Source organism: Rhea americana, unplaced genomic scaffold (assembly GCF_003343005.1).
Source record: "Rhea americana isolate MKP2758 unplaced genomic scaffold, rheAme1 scaffold_438, whole genome shotgun sequence".
NCBI lineage: Eukaryota > Metazoa > Chordata > Aves > Rheiformes > Rheidae > Rhea > Rhea americana.
This window is the reverse complement of record NW_028186577.1, coordinates 266,163-291,785: the sequence shown is the minus strand read 5'-3', so window position 1 is coordinate 291,785 and position 25,623 is coordinate 266,163. Positions and strand designations below refer to the sequence as shown.

Here is a 25,623-nt window from a genome sequence, read left to right as displayed (position 1 = left end):
GCTGGCGCGGCCCGAGTTAGAGGACCAGGCATCAAAGACCATCCCACGAAGAAAATAAGAATAATAGAAAATATATATATACACGCGCGCGCACTTACACACCTCCTTAGGACGCACGTAAAAAATCGCCCCCCGCGGCCATTTCTGGTGCCGGTCTCCCCTCACAGAGAAGCGGGGGGCCGCAGGGCGCTTGGCTGCGAGGAGGTGGCGAAACAGGGCCAGCCCGGCGAGCTCAACGCTGGCACCATTGCAGCCACCGATCCAGGCAGCTGCTTGTAAATCTAAGGCAGCATTCCACAGGCTCATAAACTTAGCTTGCATGAAAGCTTACAATAGCCGCAGGGCACAGAGCTCCTTTCCGTCGGGAAACGCGTTGGGTGTGCGCGGCTCTCTCCTTGACTACCTTCGTCTAGGAAGGACACCCTACACTTCCACAGGTTGCCCTCCTCACCCTTTCGGCTCTTAGAAGTTTCTACTTCTCTTGAAAACTGAGGTCAAGTAAAAGAACTGAAGAACAAAAGAAAAAAAAATAGTCATCAATACATTTTATTTTTAAATGAACGACTTGACTACAGTTCCTTTCCCCTTCTCTGTTGCTCGGGTTTCCCACCTGCAGGTCTGCGAAGCCACGATCTTCCTTCCCGAGCCCACGGGTCTTCAAGGAAGGGCAGAGCAGGCAGGGGCCGACATGTCGCTGCACCAGTCTCAACGAGCAAGCCCTGCGTCCGCTCGAGTGCGCACCCGGGCCTGCTTTACAAAGACATTCCCATCCTGATTTGCAGTAAGAAGCCAGCTGAATCGTACAGTCTTTCAGTTTGTGAAACGAACAAGACAGGTCTCTGCACCAGCTAAGGACTGGCATGGTGACGAGGCTCAGAAGGGGCAGCACGCGCCCATGGGCTTCCTCCTGCACCRCTGCCTTCCTCCACGCTGCGCCAGCTGTATGGAAGATGATCCAGGGCAAAGTTCTCCAAAACATTCACATCTTTTTCCAACAAAAAACACAGGCACTTAGTCCCATATCCACAAAGGCGTCTAGGGGTCTCGGGTGCCCTAGGTTTCAGTGGAACACCATGCACCTGAAGGCCTTTGTGGACCTGAGCCGTAAGAGCTTAATCTCATACCACCGCTGATATGAATCAGGAGTCTTAGGCACTTTTGAAAATTTTAGCTCAGTTAATCTTGGCCAAGGAAACCAAAACCCTGAAGTTATTAGGATCTGTTAAGGCAGAGTTCCAAATGGATCTGTCCCACTTCTTCCCTAAAGCATGGTTGGTATCTTTGTACTTTGCACCTTAAGGGATAACATTCAGAAGCATTAAAACTCTGATTTTAAATGATTCTGAAATTCTATGAATCTTGTGGCAGCGACAACATTTACACGTTTGCTCATTCAGCACCCAGCCGAAAGGGACTCGGCCTTGACTAGCAACGTGGGATACACCGAAATCTAGTAAAATCCAGTCAATGAGGAAATGAAGTCCTTGTGGCATGGATTTGCCATTGTGACTTTAATCAAAACAGGCATCCAAGGTGGAAGAGAATTCACATTTTAGCAAAAAGACTAAACATGACACCATTTTTGATTCAGTCAACATGAAAGTGATTCACAGAACTTTCCTAGTTCACACAGTTTACTTCAGAGGCTCACTGGAGATTTATTTTATTCTTGAAATTCAGCACCCTTCAGTTAGCAAAACATGAAAGCAGTTGCTAACAGGCTTGATTCTAAAATCTGTGCACAGTGCTCTTTGCTCCTACTTAGGTCAGTAGGAAACAGGAGCGCTCAGCAGGAAATAAGAGTGCTCCACATGAACAGTCAGCCCTCAGCTTTACTTTGTTAATACTTGATACTTTACTAGTACAATAAAGACAATGAAAAAAAGAAATACATCACAGCATGAAAATTCACTACAATGGCCTCTGCTGTGGAATCATTGCCAAGACGTGGGATGCTTTTGGTGCAAGTTGTGTGTGAATTAGCAGAGTTCTACTATATATCCAGATGCTTTTAAAAAAAATTAAAAAAGAAAAAGAAAAACAAACTGTACAAATCTTGGAAGAGACCGAGTCATATCCTCAGTTGGTGCAAAATAAGCATAACTCCACTGACTTTAGCACTACTTCTCTAACTGACACCAGATGTGAATCTGATTCCATATAGAAACCTAGTAAAACAGTCAAAAGCTGCCTGCTGAAACGCATCCTTAACACATGAATGTCACAAATGTATAACTGAAGTGGAGCAGAGATTCCCACTAAATGACCTCTACCAGAAACAAGGTGTGGCCCCAAACCTGCTCAGAGCAGGACCAACACGTGGCAAGCAAGGTGCATATCTTAAGAGTTAAGAAGAGGCCTGAACTTGCTATCCAATAACTTTTTTTCTTTTTTTTTCCTTTTAAATAAACTGGCTGAGAATTCTTCAGTCTTTTAAGATAGCTCAATATTTTCAGTGAACGTAACTTTCAAAAACAATACTGATTAAAAAATGATTGATGATACCTTAAAAAAATACCCAGAATATCAAACTAATTCCAGTCCAGCATTACAATTAGTTAAGAAAACTTCCTGAAAATTATATCCTCACAAAAAAAATGTGGGTACTGAAGTTAAAAGCATCAGAAACAGTATGTACTTGAAAATACCGCCAATCTTTTAACGTTTAAAAACAAATCAGAACATTCTTTGGAATCACCAAGTTGTTAAAAAATGTGAATTTCTCTACAGTCTCCACACTGGCTTTTCAAATCAGTTTGTGTACAGATTAAGTCTTTGAGCAGTTTAATATCCACTGTCTGAAAATACAGAGTCTCTGACCAGCAGGAGGCTACATGAAACAAGAAACATTGGCATTCTTTTTTAGTATACTGATTTCTGCCAAAAATAGAGACTATCGAGCACAAGACAGAATGGCCCTGTTCTAGGAGATTTCTTTTTCTTTCTTTCTTTCTTTTTTTTTGTTTTTTTTGTTTTTTTTTGTTTTTTTTGTTTTTGTTTTTAAACGCATTGTATCTGTACTTCCAGTGCAAATTCTTTCAGCACTTGTGACAGGCGAGAAGGAAGGGGGGAGGAAAAGAGACACTCTCCTGTGGTCTTGCTTGGAGATAACCAATAGCCATAACGCACTGAACTACCAGCTTTCATTACTGTTCAGACCAGTTCTTGTTGCTGGCAACTTGAAATAGCTTATTAAAGATTTCATTTTTAAGATAAACAGACTACAGTTTAGCATGAAATCTGGCCGTGGCTATGGTTCTATGTGCATAAAGATTGATTAAGAGATATCTTCCCCCTTCAGTATTGGATGGAGATCATTAAAAACAAGTCTCTGATATTTCTCCACGTGTGTCATGAAATGTGAGAGATCTGTCTGACTCTAGTTTGTATTTCCTGTCGACACAATGGGCAGGTCTCCAGTTGCAAGGCACATTCCATGCACAGGTCACTGAATGGGAAGGAAAAAAGCGCAGTTAAAGCCTGAACTTACAAAATAAAAAATAAAAAWWAAAAAAAATCCAGACACTAAGCAAGTTATCCAGCCTGCTAGCAAAAYACTCAAGATAAGAATCTTCAGTGTGGAGATTAGAAATTGCCAAGTCAGGTGTTGTGGATACMCAGGCTTTTTAGAGGAACTCCTGCTGCTCAGCATCTTACCGACTAAAACTGCTGGGCAGTCAGTCAGGATTACACTTGCATATGTGTGTTAATCTTAACATTCACTCTGGTTTGGAAAACAACAGTCCCAACAGCCTGTGCAATTCTGTCCTGACTTTGTGTTGAGCCATACTGGGCATACTTGTTCTCCTTTTAACTTTGTGGCAGGCAGACAGAAGACCCACTGCAAGACTTCTGTTAGTGCTCTGAGAAACACTGTGGAACTGGACTTAACTGAATTTGTTTCTTAGTGGGCTACTTCAGTGCAGGAAAAGGGTATTATGGTATCACTTCAATTGGTGTCCCATTCTTAGTTCTCAGCAAAATCTGTGACTTGAGATAACCCATTTATTGAATATTTTTTGAGTACTTGAATATATATTCAATTTTTTGTTCTCAGATGTTCTGGATTTTACAGCACAATTACCAAGCAAGCATTCATCAGCAACACCCTTGAGACCACGGACTTAGACTTGGAAGCCCAGGGATAGCATATGCGCTTAGCCACAGTACTCTCCCCTTCATGCCTCCCTTCCCCCCAAACACTGAAACACATTTAGGGATTAAATCTGCTCAAGAGTGACATGGAGGGGGAAGAGTGCCGCTACTACATTTAGCCTGTATTTTTCACATCCTTAAAGGATGGAGCATTTTCTGTAGGCTGTAGTTGCTCAAAATAAGCAAGGACTGTGTCTGATCTTGCTTAAGCTCAATGTCAAACACAAACATATTCTCTCTTTTTTTWAAAAAAAAAATTAATTTACCTGTGTCCACACGGCCTGAGTTCTGTGTCTGCTATCTCATCACAGCAAAGCGTGCAGCAGTTCTCTCGGATACTCACTTGCTTCAGCAAAGCCAGGCGTCTGTGTCTGAAGAAAGAGAGACCATCCTTGCTTTCACATTACACTTAAAACTATAGATTCGTAAGTACTCTAGAGTACTGCTTCAGACCACTGCAGCACTTGCCTGTGCAACTCAACATGAGTACTGATAAACATCAATTAAAAACATCCCACAGAAAAAGCTTAAAACATGCCAAGATGTTCAGAATCGTTTTTGACTTCCTGCACTGTATTCTCTGTCTTTTATAAAAAGGAGGCTCGAGAACAGTTCAAGCATAAAAATCATACATATAATAGAGTTCAGATCATGAAGAATGTAATTTTTAGTCAAATAGTTTTAAGGAAGAAATAAGACTACATGATATTTCTGACCAAAAAGTGATAGCAGGATAAATGAGTAGAAATCCCACACTAATTGTGAAATTTCACATTCTGAATATGAAACAAATATGCTACGTGTCAGAAATGTTTAATGGTAAGTTGAAATATCTAGCCCAGACTATGTCTTGACTAAATGCATTCTATTCAGCACAACTCTGCATAAGAATACAGTAACTCCTGTGATGGATAACTAGGATCTACTTAGGCCCTTTTTTTCTATCACCTTTAAGATCAAAGTAATCTTTTGATTTAATTTATAGTTTCCAGACAGTTTGGATTGTAGGGCAGGGATAATCCTTGTATACACAAAGAGCAATAGTATCCAACTCTGAATGGATTCTTTCAGTGCTATCTCATATTAAATAGGCTCTAACCCAGGAGGACAAAATTTCTCCAGTCAGACATCAAAAGGAAGCCAATTTCTTCTAGTTTGTCTCTGCAGCTTTTGGCACAAAGAAGAGCTCTCACAGCTACTGCTTAACCACAGCGAGTCTAGGGCCAGAGTGAGATCAATACCAATCACATCTGATCATCAGCTCTTTTTAGCACACAGCTAAAAACTGCAAAAACTCTCAGCTAATGCATGAAACTAAGATAGAAGAACACTTTATTTGAACAAAGGGCTGACCAAGGATGATGATTAACAGATCATCTCAAGGGATTAAGTCAGGTCTTCCATACAAAGAAAAGCCCTCACTCATAGCACCTTCAGTCACAAGCAGGTATAATCACTGTGGCTATAAAGAACTGCAAAATAGCCTTGCAGGTTGGATTTGATTTTCACGTTGCATGAATTCAGTATAATGAGTCTCAAGCTCTGCCAAAATGCAATTCAGTAGATCCAACAATTTTTTTTCCCTTCCCCTCACTGAGGCCACTTAAATACCTAATCCACTTGAATGAGCAGCTAGATTTTTCAAAACTAATCTTGGTTAATTTTATTGTAGTCAGAGATACTCACCTCCAAGGAAAAAAAGAAAAGCTTAATTAGAAGCAACAAAAGATTACTTCAATCATACACATCAGCATCACTCTAGAGAGTCTAGACTTCTAAGGTCACACTCGGGGAGAGTTGGAAATATAGGTACAAGTAGTTCATCAGAATTTTTTCGGCAAACAGTAGCAAGATAATGACACAATATACCAGAAAGTTATTCTATTACTAATAGACTAAAACAAAAAAGCTGGTAAATTTAATTCCTGCCAGAAATTCAGAATTCAAGAAAAATTTACCCCAAACCAACAGAAGGTTCAGTTTTCATTTGACTTGATTTACATTTAGGTGGGTAAGCTGTTCTAAGTTTGAATAATCTTTGTTCATAGTATCATTCACAAATGGGGGGGGGCTTTCATCTGCAAAGAAGAATAACTTCAAGTTTCAAAATCACTCAGTACTTCTACTTTGCCAACATCAGAAATGGGTCAATTTTTAACAGAGATATCGTTTTAAAATTAAAACTACTCCTCCTCAATCAACTTAAAATTCTTACAAGGCATGAGGCATTTTTATTACAGGCATTTTACTGTCACAGTGCTAATTGAAATTAATTTAGTTTAATATTGCAGACAATTATTTGAATTTAATGGAGTTTGGTCATATATCTCCTGTCCTACCCAGTTATGTTGTACCAGGGTCTACAGTCCAATCCTTTTCTGAATATGGAGAAGTGGTATCATCAACAGTAACTTTGCTTAAGACTACATAACCAAGAAACAAAGCATATTACTTCTCTACATGCAAACACACTCAAACCAGACAGAAGAATTACCTTGGCAAAATTATTTTCTCTTCTGCTGTCAGAAAAGCATAATCATTAAAGGTGCTAAATTTGACTGAGGGTGGATACTTGAAAGGTTTTGCCCCAAAGTTGAACTCACATTGTTGATAGGACATGAAACTAGCTGCAGCAAAAAAGCCAGATCTGTGGTATAAAAAACAAACAAAAATATTTTAGGATGACTTAAAGCAGTAAGAGAGCTCTCCAGACTTAGCATTTCTATTATGAGATAAAAATATGCCCTGAGACAAAGGGATAAGTTTCTTCAGCATGAACATGCAGCTAAAGCTAACTAGGAGAAAAGCAGAAACACACCCAGTTTCAGGTGCACATCCATTCCTTGTTTAGCTCTTAACTTCTGAATTCACGATCAGAATTTATCCGAATTTACTACTGAGTCAATCAATGAAAGTCTGCACACTCTACAGCTAGGATTAGTCATACTAAGAGCAAATACATACATCTGAATAGTCCACAACACAATCCTCTTTACACTGATCAGCTCAGATACCTCCTTCAGCACTGGAATTTGAGAGAAAAAAAAAATCTTCCACACAATTGCTGTTTAGTAGAGTTTTCAGGAGCAGTGTCAACTGTGTGTGACACTTACATGCCCAGCACTCCTGCTCCTGCTCTCTTATGTGACTAGGCACAAATCTGGGGAACATACAGCAAATCTGGTGTACACATGTTGAACGTGTGCAAGATGAATTCAGGTCTGAGCGCTCTATTAGGACAATGCCCATCTGCTTCTCCTTGCCCTTACAAGATTACCTCCATACAGCTATCTTTTCTTCACAGCCATACAGACACCTTCCAGAAACACCACAACTATCATCTCTTTCAGTATTATTTACAGAGAGGATCCAAGCTGAATAATATGAATAATACACTGAGTTAAATTCTGACAGAATAACAGAATCTGTTAAGCATATAGACTATGTGCTTCACACGAAGTGGGGAGGGTACTACAAATTAAATGGTTAAAATATTCCACAACACTTTAAACTGTACTACTGTTTTGACTGCATCATGAACTTCATTTTAAGGAGAAAACATGAACAAAATTATTAGTAAATGAATATTACTGTGCTAAGTACTGTATTTTTTAATTAAGCTGCACAGGAAGCCTCTGAAGTTTATCATCAGCTTATTTTCTCAGAGCTAAAAGACTGAACTTTTCCATGAGAATCAGAGGAATTAGCCAGGTGTTAGTTTTAACAGGAGGTAGAACAATAAARCCTAATACCTTTCTGTAGTGCTTTCAGACCCATCCTCCTACAAATACTCAATATACTACTTCAGGAACTAGCCCCACTACAGCAAGTTAATATACAGTTCAAAATTTGCAAGACTGAGGCATTTTTCTTTGAAAAGATCTAAAGTTCCTCAAGCACTGCTAGGAATTTGTTCATCTTTGCTACAACCACACTGTATTTTGGTGATGTTCTAGTGTGACACAGAAAGCACCAAGTTGAACTTACCTTTGGAAGCTATCAGGTATTTACTCTGGGCCCTGAAATCCAGTTGCAAAATGATACTCTAGTTGCTGATTTCTAAGAAACTTTCAATAGGGAGGTCTGCTTAATGATGGTATTTATGGCAAGCAAATATCAGTTTACATTTCAAATGAGAAACATTTTCATACAATTAGATCTATTATCCATACAAGTTATAGTCCTTCCAAATGAGCACATACTTACACAGCAGATGAAAATACTTGTTTCTCAGCAGGAAGCTGGTTTCCATTTAAATAGAATATCATTTGCTTTTCTTGCAAATCTAGTAGAAATCCTATTGTGTCTCCTTATGTACAAAAAAAGATAAAGATTTCAGTCATGTTGAATATAAATAGCTGAAACGTTATTATTTTTAAGAACTGCATATCACACTATGAGTTGTCTCATTAAGAAGGAACTGTTTGAAAAAGCATAGAGGAAGAAACAGTGAAACAGATAGTAACTAGACAAAAAAAGCAAGACAAAATAATAAAAAAATATTTTAGATTGCTAGAGCATTAATATCACATATGTGCGAATGTTCTGCAGATTGTTAGCTGAAGACAGAGAAAGCTTTCTTCCTTCATCTTTCTCCCTGCTTATTTAACACCCACTGCAGATATCTGAAGAACATATTTCAGGAGTGTGAGAACGTTTTAACATGCTTGTACAAATAGTCTTTTTGCACCCCTCTTCCCTGCTTGCTTAAAATTAGGTGTTACTTTAGCCAGACTTGGAGAGATTTTTAATAGAAGAGAAGGCGATACAGTGCACACAAGCATTGCATACACATATAACTTCTACCCTCCTACCAACATTTAAAATCTGAGATAAAGAACGTATCTTTGCTGTCCAAGTAGTTATCCAAGAATTTAAGTAAGACAGTGCCACTCCCCTTTAACCATGATCTGCAAACAAGTTTTTTTTTCCCTCCTCTAAAATAATTTCAGCTGAAGGCAGACACCCACCAAGGAACATTTCAATACAGCTGTAAGACTACAAATAGCTGAAAAAGTATTATGATGAAAGATGTCCAGCAACTTTAATTGGTACTATGATTTGTACTCTGCCTATGAAAAAAAAAAAAAAAAGGACAATAAAAAGACTTTTTTTCCATACATTGTGAAACAAGAGAGTAGTGCTCAGTTTACTGCATCAAATGCAAATAAAGACACAATAATTATTAAACTTTTAGTATCACTACGATTAGGCAACTGCTTCATCCACACCTACTAACAAAGTATTCTGGATGCCTGCAAGAGGAAAAGTCTTGTGCAGAAATCCAGCTAGGATAAAACACTAGCAATGGACTAGATACCTTCTTTCCAACAGGGATGAGAGTGCGGTTTACTTCTGGCGTTATACCAAATCAGCTGCCGGCAGCCATCATATGCGCAGGAGTATTCATCGTCCCCGATGCCATAACCTTCCTTTAGARAAAAAAGGAAGAATTTCAGTTTGCAGCCGTCCCTCACACAGAAGGGCTAAAGTCTATTTTTATTCAATTAAACCATTCATCCAAAAGTAATATTTCCCACCTCTCCTTTAAGGTCCTTTTTCAAACTAGTCTTCATTTCATTTTCACATCAAAAGACATTTGATGGAGGTGAGGAGAGGAAAAAGGGGACATTATCTAAAAAGTAGGTTTTGTTTTCTGTGAGCTCAAATCATTTTTGCCTACTAAATTTGACCATATATTTAAAATCTCAATGTTAATGTTTGAAGTTTAAAAGACAACGCAGGAAGTGTAACAACTGTCTTATCTTCAAGTCCCAGCAGCAAACGTGTTCCCCAACAAGTTATCTAAGTGTCACCAGAAAATACAACACACAAAAAGAGAACAGTCCCACACTCTTCACTAAATTTGTACCTATGGTGTCCTTTTCAGTGACAGTCTCACTCAATCTGCAAGAGCGTTACCAAGCAGTAGTCCCAATGTACCACAAAAAATACAAGTTATTCAAAATTGCAGAGTGGAAGAAGAACCCATCACGTAGGAGAGCCCAAATGAGAAACCCCAAAGCATTATGGAATAYAGCTTTGCCATGCTCAATATGGTTTGTTTGTAGTGCAAACACTAGTCAGTGTCTGATCACACAAGTCTCAGATCTCCTAAATTAAAATTAAGTCCAGCTAATGAGAGTACAATGCTATATGTAGGACTATTTGTCTTTTTGTTACATGCTGTAAATAGTTACATCAATAGACGAATGACAAAAATCAGTGGAAAAGTCCACCCCATATTCCTTGTAGAAACCTTACGAACACATATACACGCAGTATTTACCCACCAATAAAACAACTGTAGCAACACAAGAATCGCACAGCTCAGATGTGACCTCTCCTATTTTCATACCATGTACAGGAAGCACAAACAAAAAAAATGCACAGACAAAAAACACCGTTAAGGCRCTTGCTGTGCATGTAAGTGGCTAAAATCTTTTAAGCCTCTTAGTATGCTAAAGGCAGACACAACCACAACTTATTTCAAACTGTTTCCACTATAGTCAACATGAGCAATGCCTGTGCTCAGGACAGGTCTCTGGGTTGTTTGGTTCTTTTTTTTAAATTGTGCTTGCAATTCCATGCTAGAGATTGAGACTGGACTTCATAAATGACACAGAGATATGTTATACATTGACAGAGGAGAATGTGACTTAAGTGAATGGAGGGAAGAAACTCAGCAGAAAAACTTAAATCAGATATTGAAAAAGCCTGCTCTCCCATTCCTGTTGCATTTCTTGCCATGGATGTTCCTTTCCTCTCCTAGGCATGTTTCTTTTCCACCTCCCTCACCATCACCATACTTACTTTTATGTCTATAATTGGCTTATCTTCACATTAGGTTCTGCTTTTGAGCCAGCTGTGGAATATTTTTCTATAGTAGTCGGAAATGAGCAGTTTTACCCGCTTTTCTCTGCAKTTAAAGGAAAATCTTTCTCCTATAGTAAGCTGCAAGCAGAAACAGGAAACTACACAACTACAACAATACAGAAGAGCTCAAGGTGTATTTTTTACTCCAGTTCAGCCAGTTAAAACATCAACCTAAAATCCCAGCCCTGTATTTCCATTCTAGTCGGTGGCAGTAGGCTTAGGCCCTTTGCCATCCTGCACAGTACTGAACTTGTAGACGGCCAAGCTTGGAAGGCTGATAATACGGAAAGCCCTCATCATGCAACCTGGAGTCATGAAGACAGACATCAGTGTTCTTCAGTTTTTGAAGCAGACTAGTTTTTTGGGTAGTAGTCACTACATTTTCTCAGTATCATGGAAGTACACAAGTCATGGAAGTACACAAGCACATATGCTACAGCATACTGAGTTTAAAACAGCCATACAGAACTACCATGAAGATTTAAAAATTCAGAACTCTACATTAACAGTGAAAAGACTAACCAAAGAGTTTAATGAAAAACATGAAAGAACTTTCCTTCATCTAATAAAAAGTTTTTGCAGATTTGATTTAATAATCTAGCACAACTGGCAAGACATTGGCTTATGATTAAGAGTGAAGTGACCAACTACTTACGAAGAATTTCTAATGAAATTACCAAGTGCTATTTATCTGAGTTTTGAGAAATTCACAGACTGAGTGTATTTGGCAGCTTTTACATCTGTACTCACACCCCTCTCCATCCACATATGCACATACATGCAGATACATAGATACACACACACAGACACAACTTTAAAGGGTAGAAGAGACACCATGCCAAACACTGACTTTCAATTTCAAAAATACATATGTGGAAACAAGACAATCTTCAGTGTCTCCTGCTTTGTGGTATTTGCTGGCCTTTGGACTGGAGTACTGAGCAATGTAAAGATTAAAAAAAACCCTTCAGACTTAACTTTCCATTTATATCAACTTAGTGGACACTGAAATCTTCGCTTCTTCTGAAGTATTAAGTGCAAATCATCCCTAACAACAACAGACAACCCCAGATCTTAAGCGTATATCTCCTAGTACATTTTGCCGTGATTTATCCAGACGGGAAACGAATAAAGAGTCCTAATGACATCACAGCATTTGAGATTATGCTTTGACTACAGGTTTAGACTTTGTGTCCACATGGCACTTTATGCTTAATGCTAATAGGTATGTAATTTTAAGAGTAAGCTTGCAAGAAGAATACTTAGAATCAAGAATAAGATACAAAGTTAATTGCATGAGAGAGAGAGCTAAGCAAACTGCAAAGGAAGACAGAGGTATTCATTTTGTATTATCAGAACAAAGACAAGACTGATTGCGTGATAATCTGCTAGATTTCAGGGAGCTCCTGTTGACTTCATAAAAACAACACAGATAGTAACCACTGCCCTTATCTGCAGTCTAAAGAGTTTCCAAAAAGAGAAATAAGACATTTCCCCTAAACAGACAGAGGCATCTAGACAACAAAAGCTGTCACTGCTAGCAGCTATGCAATACTTTTGTGAACAGTGTCAGTCTGCAGCACTGACAATTCAGTACTTTTCCCTATACCACTAAGTTCACCAAAAATAACCTCTCAGAAGTATAGAAAAAAAAATGAGGGAAAGATAGAGGTGTTCAGTTTTTGCCACAGAATAATCACAGCTATTTTCATAGATGTTGTAAGTAGAGTATTTAAGTTACATTACATGTACTCACATGGTTGAGAAACTTGCTGTCTTTGGTAGCCCATCCTATCTGCATCACTCCCGAAGTAATTACTGTAACTTCATAGTACCAAATTCCAGAATCCACACAGAACGTACATCTAACACTTTCAAAGGATGAAGCATCACATCGAGCCTACCAATACCAAAGCAAAGATTAAGTTTCTACAAACTAGCATTCAAACAAGCTCCTTCCTCCCTGGGATCAAGTTTCTTGCATATAAGAATATACCAGCACAATTTTAGAGGCAAGTGAAGAGTCACTTCAGAAAAAAGTGACCTCTCTTTAAAGCCAAAATAGTCACATCCTAACTAGCTGGCATTTTACTAAATAGGCAAGATTGAAAATGTTCAGTGATAAGCCAAACACAAAAAAGTAGAGAGCTGATGGAATCAGTTTGAAGATTTAAAGACTAAGACAACCAAGGTGGTAGACTTAAGTCACTCATCATTATCAGATTCCTGTTAAGTACAAAGGGAGAGAGTGGTTTTCAACGTTATATCAAAATGCATTTAGAAGTAGTGAAACAAAGTTTTAGGGGAAAAAAAAAAGAAAAAAGAAAACCCCACAACCTTAAAGCTGAAGAGGGGGGAAAAGTAGAAATCCTGCTGCTACAGACTTTTCAAGGGTAGACAGGAACAGCAATAGCAAAAATACTTTGTGATCAATTTTAGTCAAAATGAGCAAAAAGCCAGCTGACTCTTAAGCATCCTCCGCACTTTTCTGAAATTCTGGGGCACAGATGCAGGTGTTACTTTACTGTGAACACTTCTAGAATTGAGATTAGTACAGTGGTGTTACAACTCTAAAACAAAGTAAACTTTCTACACAAAATCGGCAGAAAGCTTTGATTAATTTTAAGGAAATACAGGAACATGTAGCAAGCAAAAATAGTTAGTCTTTTTCTTCAAATTTTTTTCTTTTTAAAAGATTTAAATTGAAATGACATCCTACCTCTAATCCACGCGGTGAGATCTTAAGGTATTCACTGACATCATTACTGTTCAGCATAGCCCTAATGTTGGTCAAGTCAACCTTCTCATATGTAAGCTGTCTGCCTTCTTTTAAAACTGCAGAATAAAATTAGTTTGAATTATTGCTGCTGCAAAACTTAGTTTTAAGTATTTCATTTGGTGGCAATCAGTCGTCTGAGGGTACAGTTAATTTTTGGCAAAACCAAATAAATTATCAACAGTTTGACTGCATGAAACCAGCATCACTTACAATAACAGTGTATGTTAAATATCTTCTAAACATTAGAACACAATCTACACTTCTGCAGACTAATTACTGCTTTCAGGAAACCCACAGGCAAACATAAGACATGCAAGTTCATACCAAGATGACACTTTTTCAAGATTGATCATCATATTTATATATTTAGTTGGGTGGAGTTTTCCTGCTCCATTACTCGTGGCAAAGATTTGGGAGGTAGGGGAAGGACGCAATGACAAGGGGAAAGCAAGGATTCAAAGCTTTGACCCACACATTTTCAGGTAGGTGATGAACTTAAAGTGAGCCACAGAAGCTCTTCCTCTCTTCTTCTTCCCCCTTTCACAGGAAAGGGCTAGAAGCATTAATCTTCCCAGGTGTCAGATTGTTGACATAAGCATGTTAATTTATAAATCAGAGATCTTATCGTAGGACCAGTTTATATAGCAATAAAAGCATCATAGAAAGTTTTGGATGTTTACTAAGCACTACTAACATTGGATTTAGCCAGTTTATGGTAGGCCACATAAAGCCAAACAAGACTTATTACCCAAATTTAACTCAAAGGCATTAGAAACTACAGGTCCCTTAGATATGTTATTGGGTCCTGCAAATTACAGCTAAACAAGTGAATTTGGGGACAGTTAATTATCGTAAAGGATAAATATAGTAAAGCGCTTGTCAATCTACTCTTCACTCTCAATCACTAGAATATATCTCGACTTTAAACAAGTGTTTAATAATTTTTTGTGACTGTGAGCTACTGGCATAGGTAAGATCCTGCTAACAGCTAGTGACAGCACTGTGTGTGCCTGTAATCCAGCTGTTCCACAGAGACAGAGCTAGTATGATCTAGCTACTCATCACTTCTGCTGAAATGTGGGTTACTGGAGACACAGTGCAAATAATTTTCAATGAAGCTCAAATGCAGAGAACAAACCACTTCCTTTCCAGAACAGAAGGCACGCAGTTACACATGAATCTGTATTTTTTTTGGAGAGTGATTACAAATGCAAATCAGGTTTATTTACAATAAGTGCTTACACAAATCAAAACACAAAGCAGTGTTCTGTTTCTTTGAAGAAGTTCTTAAAATAAAATTAATCCATCCCTTTGTTATACCTACACAGATTGTCTAAACTCCACTGGGCACAAAATCCAACCTGGCGTTTTAAATAGTCTGGATTATCAGTCCATTTCTCTAGCAAAATCAGTTGGTCACTAATGCACGATTCAGAAACTGTCATTTTATTTTCACCTGTAATTTAAGAGCAAAAAAAGAATAACTGCTATAAACTAAGGATAAGTTCAGTCAAAAAGAAAAGTATTGTACAAATGCAACAGATTTTTTTTTTAAACTTCATCTTTAGCATGATGTTCTTTTCACAAGCAAGCATATGAAATTACTTAGCACTCAGATACACCACTTCATTTTATGCAGCCACATCTCCAAAAGACTTGGATCATAGCTGATTTCCATCCATCTCTTCGTAATAAAGTGGTTTTTTTTTTTTGTTGTTTTTGTTTTTTGTTTTTTTTTAAGTGACAAAGATCTCATGTTGTAAGTCTTTATGTAGCAACTTCTAGCAGAGGAGGACTGAACCGAGTTTCAGCAAATCTCTCAAGAGTTTGAGGGTGGGAGGGTAGGAATGTCACTAGAGCAACAACTATTTCTTCATGCTTATCAATGCCCAATCATAGCTGTTCTCCAACTCTAATAAATATTTTTTTCAGTGACAAAGGTCTCATGTCATAAGTCTTTATGCAGCAATTTCTTGCTAAAATTTCAGTCCTCCTCAGCTAATGTCTCGAAGTTGTTTGCTTGTTTTGTTTTGCTTTAAGGAGGGGGAAGGTGTCACTGCAGTAATAAAGATTTCTTCCTGCCTGTAAATAATACTGCTTTTTTAAAACAAAACAAAACAAAAACACATCTATGTTCCCATCAACCAGTCTTTCCCACTTTCATAACAAATGCAGACAGATGAAGCAAATGGCAGTCACGCAGTAGAAGCCATACTATTGCTCTTATGGTTAAGGCTGATACTTACTCGTCTGTGCAAACTTCTCCAGGGCTATTAGTGCAAAAAGCATCACTGTTGGATGGGACTGGAAATTCTAAATATGGGCAGCAAGAAAATTTATTAAATAAATACATGGCACAGACACGTAGGAAAAAGCTGTTGGCCTGTCATAGAATACGTTACATTGAAAGGGATCTCTGAAGATCACCTAGTCCAYCCTCCTGTTGAAAGCTAGTTCACGTAAACCAGGCTGCTCAGGGCCTCGTCCATCCGAGCATCTCCAAGGGTGGAGATCCCACAGCCTCTCAGGAACCATGGTCTAACACTTTACCACCCTTCACAATGGACTTTTTTCCCCTTTTATCTACAGATTTTTCCATTTACAGCATGAGCCTTTTACCTCTTATCCTATCAATGTACACCTTCCTGAAGGGCCTTTTCCATACCCTCCCACTAGACAGCTGTAGACAGCAATAAGATCTTCCCCTGACATTCTTTCTCCAGGCTAAATAAACCCAATTCTCTCAGTCAAGTTAACAAAATAGTGTTTCATTCTATAGCAACTTATATTCTCAAACCTGTCCATACAAGAATGAGACACTGATGTTGCCTGGCAATACAGACAGTGGGAGGGCATGGGGAAAGGAAAGAAAAAGGGATAAGACGACGAATACTTTCATAAAATATACATTTACATTAATTCTAGCATCTAAAGAATGACTAACAGACCAAGTACATAACACCTCAACTAGGATGTGCTTAGTCCTCCCACCTCCCAAGAGTTCATAGCAAATAACTTAAAGTCAACCAACCAGGCACATTAGACTGGCTCCTCAAAATGGCCATCTTTTCATCTCACACCAGTCTCAGACCTATGCAACTGGGTTTATTTCATTTGAGATGCTCCTGACCTAACAAGTGAAATCAGAATTGATGTTTTTAAGTCAACAGCCCTGAGCACTGACTCGAGAGCACTGAATAAAAGCCTGTTTTTTTCTAGACCAAAGAGCAGAACCATTTTTTCAAAAGAACTCTCAACTTTCAGAATATGTTCCATGAAACTTCATTCCTCTACTGTAAAATTAAAAAAAATAAAGGAGAGCGTGCTGAGGACTTCAAATTTAAAGAAATAATCTGATATTATTTCAGAGAAAAAAGAAAGCTTGTATTTGATAATAGAGAATTACTGACTAAAAATTATATATTTGAAGTTCCCCCTTTTTTCTTTTTAAATGTCCTAGACTAGCTATGCAGTTTCCAGTCTGTCCTAACAGTAATTAACACTTGTAAAGAAGTATCATATAAAAATTAATATGGAGGTTGGTTCTGTCTGATGAATTCCCAAATTTCTTCCAAGAAGCGTAAAATACTTGCTCTCTCACCTTGCACAGCAGCAACAAAATAGCCCCTGAATATATTCACGTATAGTCTTTCTATTTCCCTCAAGATGTTCAAGTGCATTCAGTAGCAGCGGGAATTATCCTGTTAAGATGATCAACTTTTCCACTAATGTTTAAATGAAGTTTGAAATTAAGGCAACATGCTAGTTGGATGAGGAAAAGATATAAACTTCTATAGACAGCCTGCTCTGTTACGACATGCAAGAAAGCATGGTTATGTTAAAGACAAGGTCCCAAATGTTTTTGGGGGTATATTTTCAGTAGGCCTCTCTGAACTTACTAAATGTCAATTTTCTATTATGTTACCAGTATTTACGAAACATGATCCTAAATTTTCACAATAATCCAAAAATAATTTGTGTTATTTGCTTCTCAGTGTTTGACTAATAAGAATTTTAACACAAAAATAGTTCCTGAGGGACAAAGGTCCACCTAGTCTAGGCCACTGTCAGATAGTATATAATAGAGGATGTGTTAAAAACAATCAAAAAAAGGATACTTTATTCAAAGACAAGCATAAAAGCTAGACCTGCATTATGACACAAGTATTTCCTCTTTCTAATGAGCTGACACYGCTTTCCAAGAAAATGGGAGTAACTGTCATGCATTTATACATACAAAGAGAACTAAGACACTTACCAAGCTATGAAGTAAATATTCCAATATGCCTGGGCTGAGTAAGCCTATACTTGCAGGACCTGCAAAAACGTTAAAAATTAAAATMCATCCACAGGAACAATCATACTGTCATCTTTGCACAGAACTTTTAATCTGAAGACAATTAATTTAAGAACAGCTAAGCACACAGACTTTGCAACAAAACAGAACTATAAAAAACAATCAATCATTGTTCCCACAAGTCAGATATTTGCTACACAAATTACACAGTTACTACCAAGTTATGAACATTTTCAGTTTACTTGTTGTGAGTACACAGTTCCAGTCCCACTTTAGAGTTTTTGAAGCAAGAATCCTTCTGTCAGCCTCTGATTAACATTTCTGTGCCCATATAGCTTTGGAGAAAGTGGAGAACCACCTACTTCTAGAGTCAAAGCATAAAGACTAGCTCCCTTTATCAAAGCACAAAATAAGCAAAACCAGTAGTATCCAATATAGCCTACATGACAGTTTACACAATTTGCAGCTAATTTTGAGCTATAGCAAGATGCCACTTARAAAATGTCCTGAAATACTGCCTGTTTTATCAATAGAGAGATAAAAGGGAATCAAACTCTGGTATCTATGAACGCTGAACAAATTCAAATGAGCTCCAAGACAACGTTAACAGATCTGCTGCCTGAGCCTATACAACGAGATGTGCTCCCAGGGCACTAAGAGGAAAGAAAACACAAAAATCCATTTTAGACTCGCTATAACAAGAAGGTAGAAGAATTACAGTACAAAAATGCTTCTTTCACTTGTTCTTTACTTTTTTTTTTTTTTATGGTGGGGGGGGGAGGTGAGAAAAATACTGAAATTGTGCTTTTAATAACCATTCCGTGATAGCAGACATTCATTTTGGCCTCACTCCCTTTTTCTGAAAGTGGACAGAAAACAGAGCAAAAAACTAGATACAAGCAAGAACATAGGCAAGAAGGAAACTAAGATTAAGCTTCCAGCAGGATACTAGAAATAACAGCGAATAAAAACATCTATAGAAAAAAAAGTCACCTTAAAAAGAACATACAGCAATGTAACACAGCAGAGGAAATTTCTTCAGGTAACAACCACACAACACTACACATCTAGTGGAAAAAGCATCTTTCTTCTATCCTTCTATACAGCCTCTAAGAATATTAAGTTAATAATTCTTGCCTACTGGCTAAAGAGCCAAGTATTCTCAGTAATTCTCACCCACCCAATTTGGCCTAGAGAAAAGACTGATTAATCAGTGTTAAGGCCATATATTGTAAGCCTAAACACTGTTCCACAAATGTATACATTTCAATTTGGCAACCATACATCAAAACAATTTGATCTTTTCAAGCATCCGGAATTGTAAATCAGCAGATTCAGACCAAAGCTAGTCCCAGATGACTGAATCTTTTAACCTTTTAACCAAGCAATTGATTTGGTCACACCAGTCAGACAAGGTCTTTCCTCGACGCAAAACATTACTCTGTTTTAAGAGCACATTTCTGTGCTAGTCTGCATAGAGAGTGCTAAAGCAATAGGCACTTCAGAGTCAAATGCAAGCTTTCAGAAGGCTCCCCTTGCTCACCTGCTAATTTCTCTGCTAAACAGCCCAGTACTGCAGTCGTATTCCGATGTTTGGCAGGGTGACAAGCATCCTGGCAAGCAGCAGCTCCACTTAAATTTAGTATTTCAGTTAACTTTTGTAATGCATCCTAAAAAACAAAATTAGAAATCTCTTCAACATTACTGAAGGATATGATTTACCCCTCCTGATCCAATATATTGCAAGAAACGATTTTTATACCATATTACTAAAAAGCAGCATCATATATATTACAGACACCAAGGAATGGTTATCTTTTAAGGTAAGAAGATAATAAGGTGAGAAGATAAGAAGTTCAATGTATCTAGGGACTGTAAATTTAAAATTACACTTTTGGTCATACACGAATGAACTACTTATAGTAAAAAGACTTGAATAGCAGGCAAAAGCAGTAACAGACCAGCACCAATTGCACAACTGCCACCTAATTTCAATCACTGTTTCAAGTATCTGAAAACTCACTCCCCCTCCTCCAAAAAAAAGTGCTAAATTCTAAATTAGACTTTGAAATTTTGAATTAAGAGAAATCTGTCAAAAAGTTTTTGTTGKTTTTTTTTGTTTGTTTTGTTTTTAAAAAAGCCTATATTCCATATCTAAAACTTAGCCACCATGTGCTCTGGCTCTGGATTAACCCCAGAACATTGCCCCACAGGGAAAGGCGAGGGAGGGAAGAAAAAAAAAATGGAGGGGGCCCCACCAATTTCCAAGTGCCCCCCAACTTCCCAGACTTCTATGAAAATTTCAGCTGATTCAGATATAAACTGCAGCAGGCCATTTGAGAGGAAAAAAACAGTATTACTCAAGTTGCATGTTCRTATGTTTTTTGAATCTCATTCTCAGCAAGACTTAAATCACTGCACTGCATTAGACTCAGAGTTGTACAGAGATAACATAGAAAAGTAGTTATGCTCCCAGAAGAACCGCCGCAAAAGCAAAACCGATGGACAGGGTGGACACTAAGTAGAAAAAGCAGAGAAGAGAGGATGACCGAGCCAGAGACACGGGATGGAAAAGCCTAATGAAAATTTGGCTGATGACATACTCTGATACTGCCTTTAGCCAATAATAGAACTGTCACAAAGATTAAGGACTTTGAGTTAAATTAAGATTTTATAGAATAAACAGAGTTTACTGCACTGCCATTTTCACTTCATGGACTATGGCCTACCATAACAGAAAATGGAATATGGTCTACTGTTCTCCAGCTGTAACAGGAGTTTGGCACTCACTTAAAACCCCACGACCAAAAACTTCAGCTTATCCTGAATAAGCAAAGATTGAACAGTAGCAGAACACTTCACTAGGCTGCACAAAACCTGCAGATCTCAGGACTAACTCCTTGCCCCTCATTGTATCACACAGAAATTAGAGGAAAAATACCTACGTCCCAAAACAGGTATCTTATTCCTTCTCTCTTGTTAAAGTTAACCATTTTAAAGCTTACTCCTTAAATTTAAGGCATTTAAACAAGAGTGAAAAAAAAAAATCATTTGATTACTGAGTACACCGGTTAGCTGAACAAAAATTACAGTATCACTCTTAGTATGAGGCATTAACAATGGTCTCTAGTTCCTGGTTTCTTCTTGATAGGCAAAATTATTACTATTTCTAGTGATAGGTTTCTTTTTAGGATTGTTTCACAGTCTACATGGCAGCCATACAACATTTAACTTGGCCTAAAGTCTCACCAGACTTTAATTAATGGCCTAGAAGGGAAAAAATGCTTTAGTTATAGGGTTTGCCTAATTCTCCAGCCACTCCTCTGTTTACACAAGACACAAAAACTACTCATGTTTTTTACATCCATGATAGTGCAAAATGAAGACTAAAACTGGCAGCATAGTAGGTTCATAAATGATAGCAGCGACAATGACACCAGCAATGCCTAATGAAATAAGATAATGACAAGCATATACCAACACAGCATGAACACATTAGTCTGTTTTTCAGTTGGAAACATGATCCAATCAAGTCATCAGTAAAAAAAAAAAAAAAAAAAAGGTGTTTGAATTTGCCAGAGTTGTATATAGATAGTTTATAGTTTAATAAAACTGTCATTTGTTACACTTAATACCTGTGCTTGTATTGCATGCCTTATGCAGGGGAAGAATTGTAGCTTCCTTCCTCTAGTTCCAAAAGTTACACATTTACAAAACTTCTAACCTTGTGCTGCTTTTGTAGCATCCATACACACTTACTGCATAACACAGTAAGTTGCCATAATACTTAATGCCGTAATACTACATAGCAAGAGAGAAGAGCAACAAAGGGGACAGCTAAAGACCAAAGGTCTCAAGTTCCTCCCCACAGACCATATTTTTTCCACTTTTTCTACAGTGCTTCTTTCAYTAAGTAGCAACTGGATATCTAGTCATTGTAAATTACTCCAAGTTACACCCATTTTCTGACCTAGCACCCAGTCTTCTGCTGTCATGGCACTGACAACTACAAATGACTGAATTTTGGTCAAGGAGAAAAATGTATTATTTAGACTTACCTTTGTCGGCAGCGGACATTCATCGAGTAGTAATGTTATAACAGCTGGTCCCAGTGGATCTTCTAATGGAATAACTCTAATTAAAGATTGGACAACTTCCAACCAGCCTTCATCTGTCAACCACAAAACAGAAATAACACTCAGAAGAGCACTGCAATTTTGAAGTGTTCAAAATATATAGGTAAATATAAATTTAAACTTTCAATCATCACAATAACCCAGCTAGTTTACAGATACTAGGAAAAAAATATTTATGTTTTACATCAATGTCTTCGTTTGTAGTAGCTTAGAAGTTTAATTTCAAGGAGAAAGAAAAAAAAAATACACAACCACTTGGATAACACTAAGCATCTTAGCTTTTTGAGAACAGTCTTGCCCAAGTCTGACCATCACTTAGTTTCCACTAAAATTATAAAGTTAACACTCATGACCAGAATGGACACGCACATTTTACCAGCATAGTCCTCCAAATTCAGGGGCTAACTCCAGGGGTTAAATACTACAACTACAATACTGAAGAAATTTGTTTTCTAGCTGGAATCAAAGCACCCTTCTTCAATTCCCTCTAGTTACACCAACCTCAATGGAACTGCACTAATTGTTCCATGTCTGGTCTTGTCAAGAAGATTTGTTTTCATAAGCAACAGTTTTCATAAGCAACAGTTCTCATCATTTCATGAGTAGACAATGTTTCCTGCTTGTAGGTAATCAAAGATTCATATGCAAGATGTTAAAGATAAACTACTAATAATGTAAACAGATTTGGGTGTTCAACAAGAAGTTGCCTTAGTTGCCAGAAGAGAAAATAAAGGTTTGAGTCTGTACAAGGTTTGAGTCTGTACCTGCATACTGGCAAGTGAGTGAGGTTGAAGAGACTTAGTGCTCCTCCAACGATGGCAAGTGAACAGGTAACACTGACATTTGAGTTTTATGAGCATATTACTCAAAAACATTTTACTGAATAGCTGTAATATTGAATCAGGTTGGTTAACTTATTCTAATATGGAAATACGTTTTCTGGGACAAATACCAACTCTACTAAAAGAGACAAAAATTCACCTCAACCAGGAATTTGATAGTCTTGAGTAGGGAGATTTTCTCCTACTGTAACAGAGATAAAACAGCCYCTGTACAATCACAGTGCAGTCTGCAGGAAAAAGTTAAGGAGAGGGCCAGCAATACCAACACAAATAAGTAGAGGTCTAAGAACAGCAAAATCCAAGACAAAACGYATGCACAATCTGCCATCGCTTTTCGAAGCACATGGGTTTAAACCATGCCTATGYATATGGGTCAGTTCTGCCCCACTGCAAATAAGACATTCTTTGTGGCTTTATGGTTTAACATCATTACAATGTGTTTTKGGCCATCAGCTGGTCACTTCTGCAGAGCTTGCATACAAACTTTAAGGGAGTTCAAATAAAATTAAGGAAGTGCAATGAGCTCTATGAAACTTCTGAAGTGCAGAACCATGTTTCAAATCCCAAATCACTAGAGCTACGGGAAGCCACAATGTACAGCTGCCACATATTTTTCTTAGCAAAAAGAAGGATTTTTTTTGCTTTTGTTTTGCAGTCACAACTGAAACRCCCAGCACAGTGCCTTGATACCTGTTTCTGCCATTTCATGCAACGTGATCATTGAATAAGGAGGCTCCTGGTCACTGAAAGAGATAKTACACAGGTCAAAATTGATGTACAACTATCAACATAATACACCAAATAAAATGATAATGCACAGACAGATATGAATCCAGTAAGTATTTAACAAAAGGAAGTTACTTAGGCTGCAGACTACTAATTTTTAGATCTGAAATGCAGATAGGATTTGARCCATTTTCTGGCTCAAAGTCAACATCTGAGTATCTACAATAGCTGATAAGTGACACAGTGATCCATATCTGCATGTCTAAAAGCTAAACATAAAACTTAAGGTTAGTGCTGTTCATTAGCAAAATTCCTCAATAGTATGTAACAAGACATAGTATTTCAGAGATCACGAAGTGAACAAGGAGCAGCACATAAAGAAGAAATCATTGAAATACCTTAAACTTTTTCCCCCCTAGAAATTCTCTGTGAAAAATGTTTGTACATAAAATATAACTAAAGGCCACCTAACAGCATCACAGATTTCTAACGCGTTAACGAGAGCTGCGGGAAGCAGTTAAAGGAGTTAAACGGAAGATATTTAGCCCCATTCTATTTACAAACACAAAAAGAAAAAAGTTCAGTCAGACTAATTCTTCAATTTGGCTCGCTGGAGCAAAGGCAGGAACCCTATGGCCAGACCATCTGCTCTGAACAGGTTCTACCATTGCGAGTTTCTGAAGCAGGGTCTCAAATTCCTGTTCAGTAAGCATCCTCAGGACCAGAAAAAAAGCTTATGCAAGCCGATGCGCCTTCAGTTCAGCATGTTTTAAGCGCTTCATTTAGTGCTACTTCAGCATTTGTACTAACCCCAGGCTTAGAACAAAAATGTAAATTCCACAACCAATTTCTGTAACACCCCGTGAAATCAAACTGGAAATTTTAAACTCAGAGTAATTCTAGAAAATCTCAAAACAGATTAAGTATGCAGCTAAAATAGCCACCTACTCTGGACAGCCTAATTATAGGCTCAGTTTTGACTGAAAAACACGTGATAAAAATATATGCTCTTCTTACCAAAAAACTGACATCCCCTATTAAACAGTTCTATATTTTCATATTGCTGTAGTATTTGAAACAAATCATGTTTTTTTACCCCTGCCAAGAATCTCTTTGCCTTTCCTGTGGAAACTAATCTCACCAGCAGGAAAAAGCATTACAGTGATGCAAGCAGAATTACATCAATAGAAAGGATGTAAAGTATTAAAAGAAAGAAAAACAAAACAAAACCAAACAAAAAAAAGGACGTTTTGATATGTAAGATTCCCAATTCCCTCATAAGCAGTAGGTGTTAGCAGAATCAGGACTGAGAAAAATAGAGTCCTGTGCCACTAATGTACCGTTTTAGCCACTTAATATCTGAACATCCCTGCTAGCACCCATCTTTCTCATATTTGGAGGAAAAAAAAAATCCCAAACAAAAACCTAGAAGTTATTTTTCCAATTTCATACTTTGTGGAGCAGCACTTTGTAAAAACTGCAAAATTACTGTGAGGACAGGGAATGAAACTTAATTCCTTCTAGATAGAAGGGAAAGGAGGAAAAAAAAAAAGTTGTTTTCCAGCATGTTTTTGAGATTTGATACAAAAAAAAAAATAGTAAAAAGGAAAAACAACTGTTCATTGCGGATCCCAGTAGAGGTCCACAGGTATTAACTTTCATGATAGAAACTTCACAATAGATTTTTTTTTTTTTTTGCACTCTGTTATTGCACCGATAACTTTTGTTCTTCAGGGCTTTACAACCAAACTGAAATCCATATTACCAACTGGCCCTTATTTCCATGGTTTTATTTGAGTTTTGATTTTATTC

At 37.7% G+C, this 25,623-nt stretch overlaps 1 protein-coding gene across 1 annotated transcript in view; it reads right to left on the bottom strand.

The window, feature by feature from the left end:
* Positions 1 to 530: 530 nt before the first annotated feature.
* RSPRY1 (ring finger and SPRY domain containing 1) overlaps positions 531 to 25,623 on the bottom strand; it is a 40,549-nt gene continuing 15,456 nt past the window's right edge. The window contains exons 5-17 of the mRNA XM_085315733.1: positions 23,776 to 23,828; positions 22,166 to 22,278; positions 19,651 to 19,777; positions 18,069 to 18,127; positions 16,057 to 16,123; positions 15,135 to 15,266; positions 13,751 to 13,866; positions 12,788 to 12,931; positions 9,476 to 9,587; positions 8,362 to 8,464; positions 6,650 to 6,802; positions 4,422 to 4,526; positions 531 to 3,448 (exon numbers count right to left, since the gene is read on the bottom strand). Coding sequence (XP_085171859.1) covers positions 3,352 to 3,448; positions 4,422 to 4,526; positions 6,650 to 6,802; positions 8,362 to 8,464; positions 9,476 to 9,587; positions 12,788 to 12,931; positions 13,751 to 13,866; positions 15,135 to 15,266; positions 16,057 to 16,123; positions 18,069 to 18,127; positions 19,651 to 19,777; positions 22,166 to 22,278; positions 23,776 to 23,828 — 1,381 coding nt within the window. The 3' untranslated portion in view covers positions 531 to 3,351. The remainder of the gene's footprint in view (positions 3,449 to 4,421; positions 4,527 to 6,649; positions 6,803 to 8,361; positions 8,465 to 9,475; positions 9,588 to 12,787; positions 12,932 to 13,750; positions 13,867 to 15,134; positions 15,267 to 16,056; positions 16,124 to 18,068; positions 18,128 to 19,650; positions 19,778 to 22,165; positions 22,279 to 23,775; positions 23,829 to 25,623) is intronic.